Here is a 20,689-nt window from a genome sequence, read left to right as displayed (position 1 = left end):
GTAGGAGGGAGGGTCCAAGGTGTGAGAAATGTGCACAAGGGCATTAGACAAAGGAATGTGTTGTATTGGGGAAAGTAGTGGAATGTGTTAATTGTAGGGGTGCCCATGGGGCTGGGGTTCAGAAATGTCCTGTGCGAGAGAGGCAGGTTGAGGTTTCCAGGGTTTGAGTAGAGCAGAAGTTGTCATATGCTTGAGGTGGTGAAGAAAGTAGAGGAAGATGGGTTAAGGGGGAGGAGTGGTGAGAGTAGTAGAGATATACCAGTACAGAGGGATAGGACAAAAAGTGAAATACGTTTCAGTAAGATTGGATTTTTAGCATTTATAGCAATGGTTATCAATTGTACTGCAGGGATGGATCGGAAGTCTCAGAAAATTGAGGTTGTGGTGGCAGCTGCAGAGGTATTTGGGTGAACAAGACTTTGCAGCAAAAGAGTTACAGGATGTGTTAAGTGGTGAATCTGTTTTTTTAAACCATGCAACTTAAAACAATTTTACTGTTGAGGAAGTTGGGTGGCATAAAGGAAGAAACAGTCTAAGAGTTATTATGGCATGAGGCAGGAATACATACATTTAATTAGTGGAGTAGGGTGGTGTTCATTTTATTTTATATAATTTTGAAATTAGTACGTATAGTGGTAGATGGTACGGTATTTATTTAGTAAATTTTTCTATTTCAAGTAAAGTATAAGGGAGTTGTACTCCAGTCTAGTAGGTTGCGGTAATGCAACAAATTGGACGCCAACCGCTGTTAAACCTCATAGAAGAAGAACAAGCAGAACAAGAAGAAGAACAAGAAGGTGATGTCAGATCGACTTTTCCAGTTTACTTCCGGTATTGATTGAACATTTGCTGTTGTAGCAGAGTAGTGCTTTCTGTCGGACTCTTGCGCGTTACATTTTTTCATAATATCTTGATCGATAATATGGCTTTTGACCAGTCCTCTGCCAGTGCGTCTGAAAATGCTGAGGCCTCGGAACTTCAGATGATGATAGCAGTCGAGCAACAGAAAGCTCAGTTTGAAGCACAGGTAGCTAAATGTAACTACAAAGCTAGCTAGCTATCTTAAAGTGATAGCAAAGACACTACAGTATGAATATAGGGGGTTTATTGGAAAAGCAGTTTTAGCCTATCACAGTTGTTAGGCGACGTTGGCTAGCTAAACTGATGCGTAGGAATAAGAAATTGTGCAGAAAAATTGGTAAAAAATATATAAATAATACTAATAGGTACGTAATTGGGTGTAACGGTCGTCTCGCGCCAAACTGCGCATGTGCAGGCCATCAAATCAAAGACACTCCTTCGATATAAAGTCGTTTTAAACGAAAATGAAAACATGTCAGTTTGGAGTAATACCATTGGCTAGAGTATAGGTTGTCTTGGATTTCGAGAAAATTAAAAACTAAGGAAGATAAAAAATATAAACTTATCATTTACTTCTCAAACCCTGGTCTGGTCAGTTTTGTCTGTTTCGCAAGAGTTCCCGTAAGTCTCGTTGCGCCTCTGGGTTTGAAAACTGGGGATAGTGAGCTAGTTCACTTCCAAATACATTTCCTTATTATTTTCTGGACTTAAAAGTAGTTGAAAGTCAGATCATTTAGTATTCCTCTATCCTGTCTATTCCCATTTGTGAAACTGAAATGTTTAAATGTAGTTATTTTCTCACGGTTATATGGTATTCCTTTACTATTAGACAGTATAATCAAAGATAACTATTTGCAGGTGAGCTATTGCGTAATCCTTTTAAATACATTAGACTTGTGTTGTGTTTATGGCGGTTTCTTCTTTCTTGTAGGTGCACACCTTCACCGATGTGTGCTGGGACAAATGCATGGATAAGCCGAGCAGCAAGCTGGACTCCCGGACCGACATGTGCCTGGCTAGCTGTGTGGAGCGCTTCATTGACACCACCCTCACCATCACAAACCGCTTTACTCATATGGCGCAGAAAGGGGGCATTCATTGACTCAGCAGCGAGAAGATGAAGAGAAGGGATATGCATTGATTCATTCATTCAGTCACTGAGCCAAACTCAACACTTCAGGGACAAGATAATAATATAATATATGCCATTTAGCAGACGCTTTTATCCAAAGCGACTTACAGTCATGTGTGCATACATTCTACGTATGGGTGGTCCCGGGAATCGAACCCACTACCCTGGCGTTACAAGCGCCATGCTCTACCAACTGAGCTACAGAAGGACCACGATCAAAGGACCTGTGCAACGATTATCATCTTGTTCAATGACTATGCTGATCCATTTTTATGTTTATTTGGCAGGGACAATGCACAACAAAAACACAAGTCTCATAGCACTGAGAAATGATGTCGCACCAGATTTAGCTAATAGCTACTTTCCATCTGTGGTCCCTGGGCAGGTGAACATGGACACATTATACACAAAACAGGCAACATAAATACATCAGACATGTAAAAAACAAACAGATGAGGACATAGATACCTTTTTAACACGTAGGTCAACACATTGCACATAAACATGTTGCTGTTGGATAAAAATTGTTATCTGTAATGATGCAGGCATTTTGACTGTGCATCATGTTACGGAGTTCTAATGTGGGATCTTTAATGGTATTCATTGCTCTGCTTTGAACATGTCAATAAAAGGAATAGCCTGAAGAACAATGAGCCAGATGGGAAATTCTTTATTTTAAGGCAACATCTCTCTGTGAATTTATAAGGTGAGCTCATTTTGCATTGCCCAGTCCCCTGGCTGTTGCCTGGGTGAGTAGAGTAAGCACTTGACGTCCGAAGCAGAGCCCTTCTGTCTCTCTCTGAATGTGTAGGCCATCTATCTGATGCTATCTGTTCAAAAATAGTATGACGTTGTGGCCACCCGTAGCATTGAATACAAGAAAAGCCAGCGAGCGTTTGGCTTCCATTGATAAAAATGTAAAAAAGTATAAAATAATAGCCAATCAGTGTTGAGCTAAACTGAGTGAACTCAACTGTGAATGGTCCTGGTGCACCAACAATGTAAAGGGAAGCCAGATTGGATTTGGCTTCACTCCAAACACATCACATTGAAATAAAATATGTCATTGACTAAAACAACTTGAATTGTTGCATCTCATTGTGTTGTCTTCTGGTGGCTCGTTAGCTAAAATTAGCCCTTTCCTAAATTAGCCATGATTGGCGACAGGGATTTAGTGGTTTTACTTAATTTTCCGTACTGATCAGTGACTATAACGGCGATTCTGATCCCACCATAAATTCATACATTGTACCCCCGGCCTGAGTGAATGGAAGTTCAATATTTAGCCAAATGTAGAAGGCTAATGTTAACTAGCTAATGTTGCCCATGAAAGGAAGTTAGGCTATCAGGCAAGAATTTTAGCCAGGTAGCATAGGACAACAAAAAAAGTGTACTGTATGACAGAATCATAGACTGTTTTGTCAACATGAACGAAAGGATAGTGGTATTGACGTTTCTCTACAAGTAGGGTGAGTCAACATGTTTTTTTCTACTTTCATGAATGCACACACACAGACACACATCAGAACCATGGAAAGCCACATATTTAGCTTAAGTTGGTTGGCCTAAATTGTTTTTGTTATCTTTTAGTTGTCACTGTATTAGGCTAAGCATAGGTCATTTGATGATGTTGAAATGGTGCTGTAATAGTGGAGGCAGCTCCTGTTTTCTTCGCTACTTGCAGTAACTCTCTGTGGTTCTAAATCAATAGTTGTTCAGTTGTTCTAAAATGTCAAACATTAACTTGCTTGACCATGCTGTAGGTCATGTAACGCTTATGCAGTTTGGAGTCCACGGGGGTGCAAAATGAGTGCGCCCATGAGATGAGAAAGAAAACTAGGGAATGGTCAACATGTACTTCTTCACAATCTAAAGGGTGATGACAGGTAGGAATGAAATTAAAACTGAGTAAGAACATGGTTGAGTAGACCCTTTATTCGTGGGGATTTAAAAGGACAGAAGGCGGCAGTTGTGCATGCATTGTGGAATACATTTGACTAGCTTATGGTCATTTTATGTTTTTGTTGTTGGAACGATTACATAGATTATTGAAGAATAAATAGGCTTTATTGGCTGGCTACGTGCATGACATGCCGAGGAGTGTGTGTCACTTTAAGAACTTGAATGGGAAATAAAATATGGGTTTGTATAACAGGACATACTAGAGAATCAAAAGTGAAAGTAAAGTGATCCTATGCGTTGCAATAGCCTCGACTTTATATTTGACTGTACTTTCAACAGGTTCGTATAGCGTTTAGAATGTATTTGACTGTGTACTTGGCATTGTCAATTGGGTACTTCATTAGGATATGATTACGTGATATATTTGGCCCTTCATAAGGCTACCTTTTGTCTTGGACTAAATAAATACAACTTCCACAGATACCGACTATGGACCTAGAAGAGATCACTTTTTCTGGCTGGACTGCAATTGAGGAGAAGACGCTCCATGCAGGCGAGAAGCCCGAAGACGAGAAAGTTTACACCATGTACCATGGCACGTTTCTCAAGTATGTCCAGCGTATTATCACCAGTGGGTTCCAACGCTCCAGCGATGGAATGTTGGGATCGGGGGTCTACGTGAGCCGTAATATCGACAAAGCAAAGTGTTACCCGCTGAATGCTGACAAGAAAGAAGCCGTAGTGTTGAAGTTAAAGGTGCGGGTCGGCAAGGTGAAGAAGATCGACATTGATAACCATCCGCTTCAGAAGTCATGGCACCAGAATGGTTACGACAGTTGCTGGGTGCCACCAAACTGTGGCTTTACCGCTATTAAATCTGGCCGAGAAGAGGATTGCGTCTGGGATCCCGCCCGGATTGTGGTGGTGGATGTGGCCTGCTGTCTGGACGATAAAACGCGCTGGGACCTCCGAAAGCAAATACGCGGCATGAATAACCATGGCGCAAAAGACGGGTGCAGCCAGTGCCACCAGAATACCTCAAACACTGGGTCTCACCCTATCCAAAGCTGTTGGACATGCACCAAACAGATTTGCCCCTTTCAGAAGAAGCATATGTGCAACAAGTAACAAGGCTACTTGCACAAACAACTAGTCCTACTTTGCGTGGCCTGTCTCGCTTTTGACCCATCACCCAATGTGACCTTGCATACCATTTAAAATTAAGCTTGTTGTCGATGTCATGTTTTAATGTATTTTGTGTAATCATTGCAACCTAATTGTATTGGGATCGATTTTGTTAACGGACTTGCCTGGTTAAATAAAGTTTCAATTGTATTAGACAAATTAAGCAATATATAGGGCCGACATGGGAAAACAACTTGACATTATGTCAAATTAAGAATTTACATTGGACGTTTTTGTTGTAGCCTATTCTTTTGCATGTTATATACGGGAAAGGCGATGCTTTTTTACATTTTTTAAATGGACCATACAGAAGCCAGCCTAGGCTACTTAGTTTCCTAATAGGCTGCACTAATATCAAACGAGGACAATGTGTAATATTTGACGGATACAGCTGTTTCTCGTGCCGCGTTCACGTGCTAGTCAGAACTAGGAAACTCATTTCCGACTCACTGAACTGGGCAAAACTAATCAGTTAGCGAGTCGGACATTTCAGAGTTTCCTAGTTCCGGTAAGAACGTGAACGCGGTATCAGTCAATGAACAAGCGTGTGTTCAGACTGTCTTGTCAAGCTTCTCCGCCTGATGACCAATGGACAGGACATCTACTTCATGGGTCATCATGACGAAGTGCCGGGAGATATGCGCGTTAGCCTGCTAGTCGGAACTAGGAAACTCGGAAATGTCCGATTAGTGAGCTAATCGTTTATGACTACAACCGGTTAGTAAATTGGACATTTCAAAGTTTCCTAGTTATGACTGGCACGTGAACGCGGCATTAGCCGGGCGCAGTCATACAGTGTGTGTATATATCTGGTTGGGTGCACCTTCACCTCTGTAGGTGGCGGTACTTACTGTAAACGTCATGGACACCTGTTTCAGAGAATAGAGCAAGATGGCTCCATGGGAACCAGGAAGTAAATAAATGTCATTGAAGAGATTGAAGCAAAGAGACTCAATAGAGCCTCGAGAAAATCAATTATGACAATTTCAAATCGTTTGCGGTAAGTTTATATGTCCCAATTTGTTTTACAGTGGAACTATATGTAAAAATGCAGAGCGTCATGAACAAAAACGCTATAGTTTGTCTCTGATATAAACTATAAACAACCCAAATACTGTTGATTAGCTTAATTCGTGTTTGTTTGATTTTAAAATATGATATTTGCTTGAGGTTAGCACTGCAGCTGTGATATAAACCAAGTTTGCCCTTGGTAGATCTGTCCTTCAGCAACACGAAATTTTCCCTGACCACCATAGACGAGGGTAATCCTTTGCCGATCAGCGGAGCTGTCCTTTCAGCACAACCCACACTATCGGGGCCAGTTTGCATGCCTGGGGGGATGAATGGGATTTCGTTTGTGAGATACCTGTAAATGGGGAATAACAGCAAAACCATGTTTTTCCTTATCGAATGTCTCCAATTTTATGAAATGGATGGTTGTTTAGTGCAAAAAAATGTTAATAGGCGGAAATATCAACTTCGAATATATTTGAACGTGAGCTTTACTTTTTGGTAGCTGATTTATTGACCACTCTCCAAGTCAATGGTTCTCATTCAGTGCTGTCCTGCCTGACATATTTTTATTTAACGAGGCAAGTCAGTTAACAAATTCTTATTTACAATGAAGGCCTACCGGGGAACAATGGGTTAACTGCCTTGTTCAGGGGCAGAACGACAGATTTTTATCTTGTCAGCTCAGGGATTCGAGCCACCAACCTTTCGGTTACTGGCCCAGCGCTCTAACCACTATGCTACCTTCCGCCCCGGTAGTTACATTAAATTAAATTACATTAAGTTACAGTAAATTACAGTTCTGGAATACCCTAATTATGTTACATGCTTTTGCAATTAGAAAAAATGTTCAAATTAAATAGGATTTTTGTTCAATTGGTGAATTGACTTTAAATGACGTGCATTTATATAATAAATAATATAATAATAATATATGCCATTTAGCAGACGCTTTTATCCAAAGCGACTTACAGTCATGTGTGCATACATTCTACGTATGGGTGGTCCCGGGGATCGAACCCACTACCCTGGCGTTACAAGCGCCATGCTCTACCAACTGAGCTACAGAAGGACCATTTGACCACAACCCTGACAAAAGCACACATAACTGTGGTGTTAATCAACGTTGAGTGTTCAGGCAATCTAAATCATGAAGTAATAAAGAAATACATTTGCAAAAAAAACGTATGTGTTGATAAAAAAGGTTCCACACATCAATGTTGTAATATCAAACATTACATTAATAGCAGTCTTTGAAATCCAAATCAGTTTAATTGTCACTTGTGCCAGATACATGTGTACCTATTACAGTGAATTGCTGTCATAGTATGTATCTAGTATCTATCATAGTAGAATAATAAAATGGGTCATGATAATAGAACATTAGCGCAATAATACAAGGATAACCCTGATTTTTTTTAAAGTGCGCACACAGAAATCAGTACCATGGACAGCCACAGGATATTTAGCAACATTGATTGGACTAAATCGTTTTTGTTATCTTTACGTTTGTTGTCAGTATATTTAACTAAGCACATATAGCCTTGTTGATTATGATTAAATATTTACGTTGAAATGGTGCTGGAATAGCGGAGGCAGTGCTCCTGTTGTCTTTGTGTGTGTGTGAGTGGATCTGTGCAGCGTCCCTCAGAACCAACGCTTCTTAGAGTGTAGGACATAGTTTAATTAGTAGTCTAAGGTTGTCCTCACATGTTTTCTCACTCTGCTCATCTCCTGCTGGGTCTGCCCCAGATTAATCACAGCCTACCAACCACATTGCTATTTACCAAATTATCATCCTACCCGATTTGACCTGCAGGACTTTTTTCCACATTTAACATTCAAAAAAACATACTCTCACCTTTGCTGTGTTTTTGATGGCAAACAGCCTTAAGAAATGGAATCCAGCCAGAGTGGGGAGATCCAACAAGCTATATTCAGAATGACTGCCAGGGTTAGAATGGTTAATGAATTAGACTAGCTAAATCATCTGAACTGGAACAACCATTTCAGCAACGGGTGCGGTAAGTCAACTGATTGGATTAGTTTAGAAAAATGTATCTTATTTCTCTTTGTGTAGCATAAGATACATTAATGTACATACAAAAGCCCAGATATTGAACTACAATAGAGCATGTTGGGAAATATGATAATGATGGGCGTAGTTTTGCAGACCAGCATGGAACAGCTTGGTCACCAGCATCACTAGCTTGACCAGATTGTCAGCCTGCCTAACCAGCTAGACCATGTTGGTCTGACCAACTTTGACCAGCATATACCAGCATGCAAATTAGGCTAATCTGAAATAGCTTATTTCTCAAAAAATGTTGTGCACAAATTTGTTTACATTCATACTTTGCCACAATAATCCATCCACCTGACAGGTGTGGAATATCAAGAAGCTGATTAAACATGCTCATTACACACGTCCATCTTGTGCTGGGGACAATAAAAGGCCACTCATCGGCCTCCCGGGTGGCGCTGTACTGCAGCGCCAGCTGTGCTACCAGAGACTCTGGGTTGGGTTCGCGCCCAGGCTCTGTCTTAACAGGCTGCGACCGGGTGGTCCGTGGGGCGACACACAATTGGCCTAGTGTCGCCCGGGTGAGGGAGGGTTTGGCCGGTAGGGAAATCCTTGTCTCATCGCACACCAGCGACTCCTGTGGCAGGCCGGGCACAGGTTGCCAGGTGCAAGGTGTTTCCTCCGACGCATTTTTATTTTACTTTTATTTAACTAGGCAAGTCAGTTAAGAACAAATTCTTATTTTCAATGACGGCCTAGGAACAGTGGGTTAACTGCCTGTTCAGGGGCAGAACGACAGATTCTGTACATTGTCAGCTCGGGGATTTGAACTTGCAACCTTTCGGTTACTAGCCCAATGCTCTAACCTCTAGGCTACCCTGCCGCATTGGTGCGGCTGGCTTCCGGGTTGGATGGCGCTGTGTTAAGAAACAGTGCGGCTTGGTTGGGTTGTGTATCGGAGGACGCATGACTTTCAACCTTCGTCTCTCCCGAGCACGTGCAGGAGTTGTAGCGATGAGACAAGATAGTAGCTACTGAACAATTGGACACCACGAAATTTGGGAGAAAAAGGGGTAAAAAATTCAAATTAAAAATAAAATAAAATAAAATTCCACTCTAAAATGTGAAGTTTTGTCACACAAAACATATCCACATGTCTCAAGTTTGGAGGTAGTGTGCAATTGCCATGCTGACTTCAGGAATGCCCACCACAGCTGTTGCCAGAGAATTACGTGTTCATTTTTCTTACTATAAGCCGTCTCCAATGTCATTTTAGAGAATTTGGCAGTACGTCCAACCGGCCTCACAACTGCAGACCATGTGTAACCACGCCAGCCCAGGACCTCCACACCTGGGATCGTCTGACCAACTTTGCCGCAAGGATCTGTACACAATTCTTGGAAGCTGAAAATGGCACAGTTCTTCCCTGGCCTGCATACTCACCAGACATGTCACCCATTGAGCATGCTCTGGATTGACATGTACGACAGCGTGTTCCAGTTCCCGCCAATATCCAGCAACTCCGCGCATCCATTGAAGAGGAGTGGGACAACAGGCCACAATCAATAGCCTGATCAACTCAATGCGAAGGAGATGTGTCGAGGTACATGAGGCAAATGGTGGTCATTCCAGATACTGGCTGGTTTTCCTTTTTTTTAAAGGTATCTGCAACCAAGAGATGCATTTCCTATCTGTATTCCCAGTCGTGAAATCCAGTAGATTAGGGCCTAATGATTTTCTTTCAATTGACTGATTTCCTTATATGAACTGTAAGTCAGAACAAGCTTAGAAGTTGTCACAAGTTGCCTTTAGTCATGTTGGCCGTATTGGATTCATACTCTGTCTCATGCTACCACTAGAGTGAGTTGTGTAAAATCTGAGCATTCAAAATTGACCAAAAATCATCAGCCAGGAAGCAGTCTTTTGGAACTTTGAGAAGTGGTCTGTGGTCACCCCCAGGGAACCACAAATTTATTGGGGGTGTCTTGCTAATTGCCTATAATTTCCACCTATTGTCTATTCCATTTGCACAACAGCATGTGAAATGTATTGTCAATCAGTGTTGCTTCCTAAGTGGACAGTTTGATTTCACAGAAGTGTGATTGACTTGGAGTTACATTGTGTTGTTTAAGTGTTCCCTTTATTTTCAGCAGTGTACAATATTGCAAGCTCTGATATTGCTCAAATTTGGAATACAAGGGTTGTCTGCAGCATGCTTCTTTGGAAATATAGACCTGTAGACAGAGATACAATAGGCGGAAATATAATGAATATTTATGATGAATGTTAGCTTTACTTTTTGGTAGCTGAGTAACTGAACTTTCTAAATCAAATTCGCTCTCATTCTGTGCTGCGTGGCCCTGCCTGACAAAAATACATATAATTACACGTTTTTTTAATGTTGTGGCTACAGTAAATCGTCTCCAAAGAAAACAATTGGTCTCAGACATCGAAATTAAATGTTTTGGGCTCCAAAACCCCTATTCTTTCAATTAAGTGAGGAGGGCACAATAGATAATCTTTGGGGTCACCCTGGATTTTGCCTCAAATCCAATATGGCATCCAAAATCCCAAAAGACTGCCATAATAACATGTGGTTAAATAATCTGGAAATATGATTTTTGTAAATTATATACATTTTCTCAGATTTGTATACAACACTCATGCTGGTTTGGCCAGTCAGAGTGCACCACAGACTGTCCAGGAGTTGGCAGATGCTTTAGGTCCAGGTCTGGGAGGAGATCCCTCAGGAGACCATCCGCCACCTCATCAGGAGCATGCCCAGGCGTTGTAGGGAGGTCATATAGGCACGTGGAGGCCGCACACACTACTGAGCCTCATTTTGACTTGTTTTAAGGACATTACATCGAAGTTGGATCAGCCTGTAGCGCGGTTTTCCACTTTAATTTCGAGTGTGACTCCAAATCCAGACCTCCATGGGTTGATAAATTTGATTTCCATTGATAATTTCTGTGATTTTGTTGTCAGCACATTCAACTATGTAAAGAAAAAAGTATTTAATATGAATATTTAATTCATTCAGATCTAGGATGTGTTATTTTAGTGTTCCATTTATTTTTTTGAGCAGTGTATTACATACTGTAAGCTTATGTGTAAGCTTATCATCCTCCCTCCAGCCAGGCATTATTCTGCACTTTTGAGTTTAGGGGGTGTCACACAATATCTATCAATTTAACCACCTTTTGCAGTAAAATATATTTACACAACCATCCATTTTAATAGATGAGACATTATAGATTTGAAAAAACATTGTTGTGTTTTGTTATATCTCAGGTAGAGGTATCTAAAAACAACTGGAGCCTTGCCACCACCTATTGCTTGAAGTGTGCATTTTGAATGATTTGTTTTCAACCGAGGTCTGTGAGTATCAGTTTCTCTCCCTGAAAATCAAGTCTATGAATTTTAAAATGATATCATCTGAAAGAAATCCCCAATGTCCTCTAAGGTATACGGATATTTGATTGAGGTGTGTATTGATTTTCTATTACTTGCTTTTTAACTCAGGTCTCAGCACTGAGGGGAATGCCTCCACCAGAGGGTTCTGGTCCTAACCCTAACCACTGGGCCCTCTCAGAGTTACTGGGCCAGAGGAGGCTTGTGGTGTTGGGGGTGCTAGTAGCATGGATGGTCCTCTTCCACCTCCTGGTGAACGTGTGGCTCCTCTGTCTCTTCACCAGCCTGCTGGTGGTCCTGGGTGGCTGGCTGGGGTCCCGTGCTGCCCTGGATGCCAACAGCCTGCTACACCTGGAGCACTTCGTCCCCCTGGGTAGATCACAGCCGGCCCTCCACTCGCCTGAGAGCGAATGGAGGCTGGACCACGAGATCCAAAGCGCTGTGCATAAAGCCATCCGAGACTTTGTGTCGTCCTGGTACCACACCATGCTGACCGAGGAGGAGGGGCTGGGGGAGTTTGAGCACATTATGCGGGACGCCATGTTGGATTCAGTGATGGAGCTGAAGGAGAGGGCTCGGTGCGTGGACAGGAGAGCGCTGGTCCAGAGGACCTTGGAGCTGTGTGGCTGCCACCTGCAGAGCTACATGACAGCCAGGGAGATGATGAAGCAGGCAGAGGCATGGCTGGGGATGCAGGACAGAGACAGCTCCAGCACCCCCAGCCTGTGGGAGCTCTATAGCCAGGCAGATGCCCCCCACCCAGCCCTGGCTAGTCCAGCCACGGAGCTCAGCTATTCCCGGGCCGTAGTGGACCTCCTAATGCAAGTCCTGGTCCCGTTCCCTCACCTGGAGACCAGGACAGGGAGATACATGGTGGGGGAGTTGATCACCTGTAACGTCCTCCTCCCACTGGTCAGTAGGGTGTCCGATCCTGACTGGCTCAACCTTACCATTGTGGACTTGTTCACCAAAGCCAAAGAATCACCGGATGAGTCCCTCGATGAGCTCCCTGATACTCCAGTCCAGCTGCACAGGAGTCAGACCCAGCAGGAGCTCTGGACCCAGACCCGTTCTACCTCCTGGCTCCAGACTCCGAGAGACCAGAACGAGTCCAGCAACAGCCCCACTCCTCCCAAGCCAGCCACTCCAGACTCCCTGGAATCCATGGAGTCCTACCATACGGCAGTGCCAGATCTGAAGGAGGAAACACGGCAGTACTGCGGGGCGATCCTACCAATGCCATGCATTGGTTCATCGATCAAAATAAACAGTTGTCATGTGTCTATGGATCTGCTGAGGTCCTGCAGCGGTGGCAGCCGCCTGTATCAGGTGGTGGACTCGGACCTGGAGTCCCCATCGACAGAATCCAATCAGCTCTCTGTGGAGTCCCTAGACCAGATGGACTCCGAGGAGGACCAGACAGACAGCTTCTGTGACTGTACCTCCCCTACCAACTTCTGCAGTGTGTTTGAAGACGAGCCACCTGGATGCTTCGGCAACTTGAAGGTCCTGGGACCCAAGGTTTGTTTGCTTGTTACTTTATTTATCGGTCTTTCGGCACTCCTACATTTTCTTAAACACTTATTTAAATAGTATATAAATGTAAAACAATAGAAAATAATGATGTAGAATAAATAAGGTTACAAATTGCTATGAATGGCTTTGCTAAAATCTTGAGATGCAGGTGTCCGAGCAGCCCCACTGGCCAGCGGGCATGGCGGAGGAGCTGCCCCCAGGCTGCCCTGTCCCTCCGGGGAGGCTGTGTCTGACCCCCTTCAGCTTCGAACCCCTCAGCAGCCCAGATGGACCCGTCCTTATCCAGAACCTGAGAATCACTGGTGCTGTGACAGCCAAGGAGCATCGCAGCACCGGCTCACACCCCTATACTCTATACACCGTAAAGGTAAGACTTATTAACATTATGTCTTTAACACAGTGTCAAACCAGGTTCGATATCAATTCTAGCGTGGTTCTGGTACCGGCTCTTACCGACATTTCTGCATATAAATCGAGCTTTGGACACAGTAAATCGAAATGGCTTGCATTCAGAGCTAGCTAGTTAATTATTGTGGCTAGAAACTTCAGTGAGAATTTGAAACTTTCCTGTCTAAATTGGGATTTTAGAATCATTTGTTTTTTTAGTGGAGTAAAAAAAAGAAAATGTAGACATTAATACTGTAGTTGTACTATAATACATGTGCTTTAGCTGTTGCCCTGGCCTACACTATCTAACTTCCCTCTCATACTGTGCCCTGTATTGTGTTTCCGGCTTGCAGCGCTAACTTTCCCCGTTGAGCTGTATCACGATGACATTCAGACGGTTACTTACTACCAATATTACAAGTTAGTTTTAGTGCAGGCTAGTGAAGGCCAGGTCTTCTTATGCAGCACTCCATCACTCTCCTTCTTAGTCAAATAGCCCTTACACAGCCTGGAGGTGTGTTGGGTCATTGTCCTGTTGAAAAACAAATGATAGTCCCACTAAGTGCAAACCAGATGGGATGGCGTATCGTTGCAGAATGCTGTGGTAGCCATGCTGGTTAAGTGTGTCTTGAATTCTAAATAAATCACATACAGTGTCACCAACTTTTCCAATAGTCGTGAAGGAGTTCCCACATATTCTGAGTACTTGAGGGTTTGAATGAGTAGGTGTGTCCAAACTTTTGACTGGTACTGTATACATAGAAAACTCAGAAAAATCACGTTTTTGACTGCACAGGATCTTTAACAAAAGAAAACAAACGAGTTTGCTTTACAGAACATTTCTTGCAATTCTACACATTTTACCATGGGGTGGGGAGACATTGTTGCAGTTTTAAAGCTGATTTCCTGCAATACTTCACCTTTTGCCATGACTTATGCCATGTTAATATGATATCTGAATGAGAGTGACTAACAAAATCAATGGGGGCCCCCGGAGGTCAGGGCCCCTGGGCACATGCCCTGTGTGCCCAGTCAGTAAATCACCATTATTACTACAAGTTTAGATAGGTGGCTAGATTAATTTAGCAATCTTTAGCAATGTTTTTACTGACATGGGCTAATTGAGTGACTGTCAGTGGATTACATATTGCACCTGGTGTATTCTATTTTTTCTAACTCTCAACAGTAAATTGAGACACCAACTGAGTTCCTAATTTTTTGAATAATAATAATTTATTTCTTTTTATTCTGAGTAATTACAGTGGTTGGGACCTCGGTGTCCTCATATGTAGTTACGGCCCTATGTAGTTACGTTACCTCATATGAAGTTGGTATTTACAATGGTTAGGGTTGGGGTTAGGTCATGGTTAGGATTTAGGGTAGGAACGTCCCAAGGATTCCGGATAGCATTGACCACAAAATGAATGCTAGCCTCTTAAAGGGGCAGTAGCCTACATTGGATGTTAAAGTTTCAATGGCGAAGGTGCATAAAAATGTAGGACGGCACCCATGTACTTACCAGAAACACCTCATTTGCTAAGTTCGCCGTAGTGCTCTGTGTTACTCTTTTTTGTATTGGCATTAGCACAGTATACATGATCCCAATTCTAGCTCCAAGATGGCGGCAATTTGAAAAAATGAAAAGGTAGATTGTGCTGATATATAGTCACATTGAATTATGTTGCGTGTGGATAGAGCTGAAACGAATACTTCATACAGTGCCTTTGGACAGTTTTCAGACCCCTTGACTTTTACCACATTTTGTTACGTTACAGCCTTATTCTAAAATGCCACTCAAGGACATTCAGAGACTTGTCCCGAAGCCACTCCTGCGGTGTCTTGGCTGTGTGCTTAGGGTTGTTGTCCTGTTGAGATCCTGCTCCAGAGCGCTCAGGACTTCATCAAGGATCTCTCTGTACTTTGCTCTGTTCTTCTTTCTCTTGATCCTGACTAATCTCCCAGTCCCTTCCTCTGAAAAAAACATCCCCACAACATGATGCTGCCACCACCATGCTTCACCGTAGGGATGGTGCCAGGTTTCCTCCAGACGTGACGCTCGGAATTCAGGCCATAGAGTTCAATCTTGGTTTCATCAGACCAGAGAATCTTGTTTCTTTAGGTGTCCTTTAGTACTTTAGGTGCCTTTTTGGCAAACTCCAAGCGGGCTGTCATGTGCCTTTTACTGAGGAGGGACTTCCATCTGGTCACTACCATAAAAGTCTGATTGGTGGAGTGCTGCAAAGATGGTTGTCCTTCTGGAAGGTTCTTCCATCTCATCAGAGGAACCTTGGAGCTCTGTCAGAGTGACCATTGGGTTCTTTGTCACCTGCTTGACCAAGGCCCCTCTCTCCTGATTGTTCAGTTTGGCCGGGTGGCCAGCTCTAGGAAGAGTCTTGGTGGTTCCAAACGTCTTCCATTTAAGAATGGAGGCCACTGTGTTCTTGGGGACCTTCAATGCTGCAGAAATGTTTTGGTATCCTTCCCAAGATCTGTGCAATCCTGTCTCGGAGCTCTACGGACAATTCCTTTGATCTCGTGGCTTGGTTTTTGCTATGACATGCACTGTCAACTGTGGGACCTTGTATAGACAGGTGGGTGCCTTTTTCAAAGCATGTCAATTGAATTTACCACAGGTGGACTCCAAGTTGTAGAAACATCTCAAAGATGATCAATGGAAACAGGATGCACAAGAGCTCAGTTATGAGTCACAAAGCAAAGGGTTTGAATACTTATGTAAGAGTGGTATTTCTGTTCAAAAAAAAGTTTGCGCTTTTGTTATTATGGGTTATTGTGTGTAGCATGATGAAGAATAAAAATGTAAAAAACATTTTAGAATAAGGTTGTAATGTAACAAAATGACGAAAAAGTCAGTTTCCAAATGCACTGTATCTGAATTCCTCAATTTTTATGCAACTTTGCTATCACAGCATTATTTAATATGCAGTATTCGTCTGCAATTTATTCTGTTACCAATCATATTCGCATGGTAATATTATCTTATGATTATAATTATTATGTCTCATCTTTTAACTAAATTCTATTAGTCTATTAGCTTCCAAAATGTAATTATCTAGCTGTCTGATAACACGATCTAATGGAATGGCTTGTCCTGCACTTTGTAAAAATCCAGAGTGCATTTGAGTGAATGCTGGAAAAAGATCTTGGTTCCTTTCTGAACATAGCAATGTGAATGCAAAGAGGATTCACACCACAACATAGGTGACATGAACTGGCAAAAGAGTTCAAAGTCAAGGGAAGTGTGAATACTGCCCTGACATATTTAGCTTCTTTTTCTCTACCCCCGAGTTCACTTTAAAGAGGTCTGAGATCGCTTCTTTTAAAGAGGACTATATGTGGAAACACCCGTAGATCCTAGAGGAGCAGGAGAGAGTGGTTTTGTCGCTCTAGCTGGTACTAATTTGATTATACTATATTTAGAAAGCATATAAGTCATTTCAAACCTTATTCATACAGTGTTGAATAAGAAATGCATCAAATATTTCATATTTTCACATTTTTATCATTGTTGTACTGTGTACTTGAGCTTGTGTCCTCATAATCGACTACACCTCAGCTATTTTTTTTAATACCAGAAAGCTGGGTTTTGAATCATTCTGGCAGTATAAACATTACTAGGTTTTGTTTATGGCCCTCTCGTGATAAATACATCTATTTAGACGGAAATATACATTTTGACATGACGCTTGAATGCTTACGCAGTCATGGTCTCTAAAGGCAGGGATAGCAACAATGTAACACATAGGCCTGCTACTCTTTTTTATCATAAGGTACAACGCTAGACGAATCACTTGTGACCGTACCGGACATTAGTGTACACTTCCTTACCTTTTTTAATATCGATCTTGAAATGTGAACATTGGACTAGTCTTATTGAAATGTGAACATTGGACTAGTCTTATTGAAATGTGAACATTGGACTCGTCTTATTGAAATGTGAACATTGGACTAGTCTTATTGAAATGTGAACATTGGACTAGTCTTATTGAAATGTGAACATTGGACTTGTGAACATTGGAGTCTTATTGAAATGTGAACATTGGACTAGTCTTATTGAAATGTGAACATTGGACTAGTCTTATTGAAATGTGAACATTGGACTAGTCTTATTGAAATGTGAACATTGGACTAGTCTTATTGAAATGTGAACATTGGACTAGCCTTATTGAAATGTGAACATTGGACTAGTCTTATTGAAATGTGAACATTGGACTAGTCTTATTGAAATGTGAACATTGGACTAGCTTATTGAAATGTGAACATTGGACTAGCCTTATTGAAATGTGAACATTGGACTAGTCTTATTGAAATGTGAACTTATTGAAATGTGAACATTGGACTAGTCTTATTGAAATGTGAACATTGGACTAGTCTTATTGAAATGTGAACATTGGATTGAAATGTGAACATTGGACTAGTCTTATTGAAATGTGAACATTGGATAGTGAAATTGGATTAGTGAAACATTGGACTAGTCTTATTGAAATGTGAACATTGGACTAGTCTTATTGAAATTGAACATTGGACTAGTCTTATTGAAATGTGAACATTGGACTAGTCTTATTGAAATGTGAACATTGGACTAGTCTTATTGAAATGTGAACATTGGACTGGAGTCTTATTGAAATGTGAACATTGGACTAGTCTTATTGAAATGTGAACATTGGACATTGGAGTCTTATTGAAATGTGAACATTATTGAAATGTGAACATTGGACTAGTCTTATTGAAATGTGAACATTGGACTTGGACTAGCTTAGAAATGTGAACTTGGATAGCCTTATTGAAATGTGAACATTGGACTAGCCTTATTGAAATGTGAACATTGGACTAGTCTTATTGAAATGTTGAACATTGGACTAGAAATCTTATTGAAATGTGAACATTGGACTAGTCCTTAAATGTGAACATTGGACTAGTTTGAAATGTGAACATTGGACTAGTCTATTGAAATGTGAACAGAACATTGGACTAGTCTTATTGAAATGTGAACATTGGAACATTGGACTAGTCTTATTGAAATGTGAACATTGGACTAGTCTTATTGAAATGTGAACATTGGACTAGTCTTATTGAAATGTGAACATTGGACTAGTCTTATTGAAATGTGAACATTGGACTAGCCTTATTGAAATGTGAACATTGGACTAGCCTTATTGAAATGTGAACATTGGACTAGTCTGTAACCGTTGTTGTTCCCCAAGTATGAGACAGTGGTTGACTCGGAGAGCCTAGGTACTCTACAACCTGTAGCCTATCACACTGTGAACCGGCGCTACAGCGAGTTCCTCCACCTGCAGACGCGCCTGGAGGAGAAGCCTGACCTCAGGAAGATGATTAAGAGTAAGAAGTCCAAGTGTTTTGTATGTTTTGTGGCTAGAGAGAGATTGCGGTGAGCGGTACGAGAGTAGTGCTGAAAGAGCAGTAGGCCAGATTCCAACCCAAGCTGGCAGCTGTTCATTATATTCAGTCAAAACAAATCATTTATAGCGTAGATGAAGTCTTACACGTGCTGTATGGATATTTTATTCTCACCAAAGGATGTTTGTATCTTTTCCATTTCAGATGTCAAGGGACCCAAGAAGATTTTCCCTGATCTTCCGTTTGGGAACCCAGATATCGACAAGGTGGAAGTTCGAAAAGGACAGCTGGATACCTTTCTTAAAGTAGGAATTGAATTGTTTATCTAACAAGGTGAATCATTTCCTGATTTGTATGTTTTTGAAATGTGACTGTTGCATCGTATCTGATCACTCACTATCTGATCGCTTTGTTTTCCTCCAGCAACTGTGTACCATCCCTGAGACGGCCAACAGCGACGAGATGCAGCAGTTCCTGGCTCTTCACACAGACGCCAGCACAGCCTTCGAGAAGAAACCATTTGTTATGTCCAGGATTGATAAGGTGACAACTGTCTCGGGCTATGAAATAAAAACAGTGCATGATAACGTGACCTAAAAACATGAAAAGGGAGAGCTAATGAGAAATGATAGAAGGTGTGGTTTCTGGTGACAGGTTTTTTCGGGAAGCTAACCTTGGTGCTGTTTGTGTGCTGTGATCTCCTGGGCCTGGTTATTGGCGTCTACTGTAGATGATGGCGAATGCTGTAGACACTCTGAAGACAGCATTCCCTCGTGCTGAGGACGACCTGGATGGAGAGCCTGCTGATGCGAGGAATGCCCCAGAAGGAAGGAAGAGGTGGGAGTCTTTTTTTTTCACTCACTCACTCACTCACTCACTCACTCACTCACTCACTCACTCACTCACTCACTCACTCACTCACACTCTCTCACTCTCTCTCTCTCTCTCTCTCTCTCTCTCTCTCTCTCTCTCTCTCTCTCTCTCTCTCTCTCTCTCTCTCTCTCTCTCTCTCTCTCTCTCTCTCTCTCTCTCTCTCTCTCTCTCTCTCTTCCCCCTCTCTGTGTCTTCTCTTTCTCTAAATGTCACAAATATGTACGGCCTGGCCAAAGCTTTTCCACTGTCATGTCTCTCTTGAAATACTCATTAAAACACCTGTAAACAACTCGCTGTAGTTTTCAATTCACATATGAAATTTGAAAGCTGCTTTAGGAAAAAAAAAATCTTCTCTGTAACTGCTATTATTGACATTAAAGTCAAACTATCTAGTTTTGTGTAATGTGTTTGTTAATTGTTGCTTGTTGTGTCAGGTCTGTCCGGCTGAGGTTCTCCAGTAAAGTCGCCCCTACTCTCAATATACCTGAAATCCAGCCCAGAGTCATATACTGCTTCAATGAAGGGAGCACTGTAAGTTAACCATGGACGTTTCATATCAATGAGTATCAATATGAATAATCATTCAATATTAATGTCATCAAACTGTCTGTTTGATTGTACTCACTCACTCAACCCGCCCATCCATCCATCCATTAATTCACTCATTCATTCCTGTGCCCTGGTCTGGTTCTGCAGGTGTTCCATGGCCTGTCCCTGTCTGGTCTGGAGGGCTTTATAAAGGACCAGGAGGCTCTGCTCTATGCTCCCCAGGAGAAGGAGGCTGACGGGAGGAGGTTCAGCGTGTTACCTGGCAAAGACAGGAAGGGAGGTGGGGGTCGGGAGAGAAAACTACGGGGGACAGGTACAGTTTTTCTAACGTCTACACGGGCCTGCATTATCAACCTATTACTATCTTACATGAAGGACCTTCATGCAGTTGACTGAATATCTAAGGACTGTCTCAGTGCAAAAACCAGACATTATTA

General features: G+C 42.1%; 3 protein-coding genes across 8 annotated transcripts in view; all 3 read left to right on the top strand.

Annotated features, from left to right (window-relative positions):
• Positions 1–809: 809 nt before the first annotated feature.
• LOC118361292 (mitochondrial import inner membrane translocase subunit Tim8 B-like) lies at positions 810–3,073 on the top strand. The gene is made up of 2 exons (XM_035741116.2): positions 810–1,027; positions 1,793–3,073. The coding sequence occupies exons 1-2, from the start codon at positions 923–925 to the stop codon at positions 1,961–1,963; spliced, it is 276 nt and encodes a 91-aa protein (XP_035597009.1). The 5' UTR covers positions 810–922; the 3' UTR covers positions 1,964–3,073.
• Positions 3,074–3,734: 661 nt separating this feature from the next.
• Positions 3,735–5,230, top strand: gig2o (grass carp reovirus (GCRV)-induced gene 2o). 2 transcript variants are annotated; one of them, XM_035741115.2, is made up of 2 exons: positions 3,735–3,879; positions 4,376–5,230. In XM_035741115.2, the coding sequence occupies exon 2, from the start codon at positions 4,385–4,387 to the stop codon at positions 5,021–5,023; it is 639 nt and encodes a 212-aa protein (XP_035597008.1). In that variant the 5' UTR covers positions 3,735–3,879; positions 4,376–4,384; the 3' UTR covers positions 5,024–5,230. The 2 variants fall into 2 exon arrangements, with proteins under 2 accessions (XP_035597008.1, XP_035597007.1); XM_035741114.2 differs by lacking the exon at positions 3,735–3,879 and adding an exon at positions 4,125–4,234.
• A 138-nt stretch (positions 5,231–5,368) lies between these two features.
• Positions 5,369–20,689, top strand: part of LOC118361105 (sorting nexin-19-like) — a 32,148-nt gene continuing 16,827 nt past the window's right edge. Inside the window, exons 1-10 of one of the 5 annotated variants that reach the window (XM_052482971.1) lie at positions 5,369–6,080; positions 11,409–11,491; positions 11,640–13,049; positions 13,207–13,431; positions 18,674–18,812; positions 19,035–19,135; positions 19,254–19,373; positions 19,561–19,667; positions 20,138–20,234; positions 20,400–20,565. In XM_052482971.1, the coding sequence (XP_052338931.1) occupies positions 11,658–13,049; positions 13,207–13,431; positions 18,674–18,812; positions 19,035–19,135; positions 19,254–19,373; positions 19,561–19,667; positions 20,138–20,234; positions 20,400–20,565 (2,347 nt within the window). In that variant the 5' untranslated portion in view covers positions 5,369–6,080; positions 11,409–11,491; positions 11,640–11,657. Of the gene's footprint in view, positions 6,081–9,221; positions 9,718–11,408; positions 11,496–11,639; positions 13,050–13,206; positions 13,432–18,673; positions 18,813–19,034; positions 19,136–19,253; positions 19,374–19,560; positions 19,668–20,137; positions 20,235–20,399; positions 20,566–20,689 lie in introns of those variants that run through there. The other 4 variants (XM_052482969.1, XM_052482967.1, XM_052482968.1 and 1 more) reach the window with 4 other exon arrangements.

This window comes from Oncorhynchus keta, chromosome 28, assembly GCF_023373465.1.
Source record: "Oncorhynchus keta strain PuntledgeMale-10-30-2019 chromosome 28, Oket_V2, whole genome shotgun sequence".
NCBI classification, from domain to species: Eukaryota; Metazoa; Chordata; class Actinopteri; order Salmoniformes; family Salmonidae; genus Oncorhynchus; species Oncorhynchus keta.
This window is presented reverse-complemented; position numbering and strand designations above follow the sequence as displayed.

Bases quoted from the DNA above. Each gene is read 5' to 3' on its own strand.
- LOC118361292 (XM_035741116.2), top strand. From the start codon at position 923: ATGGCTTTTGACCAGTCCTCTGCCAGTGCGTCTGAAAATGCTGAGGCC. The intron at 1,028-1,792 runs GTAGCTAAATGT...TCTTTCTTGTAG, and splicing joins AAGCTCAGTTTGAAGCACAG to GTGCACACCTTCACCGATGT.
- gig2o (XM_035741115.2), top strand. From the start codon at position 4,385: ATGGACCTAGAAGAGATCACTTTTTCTGGCTGGACTGCAATTGAGGAG.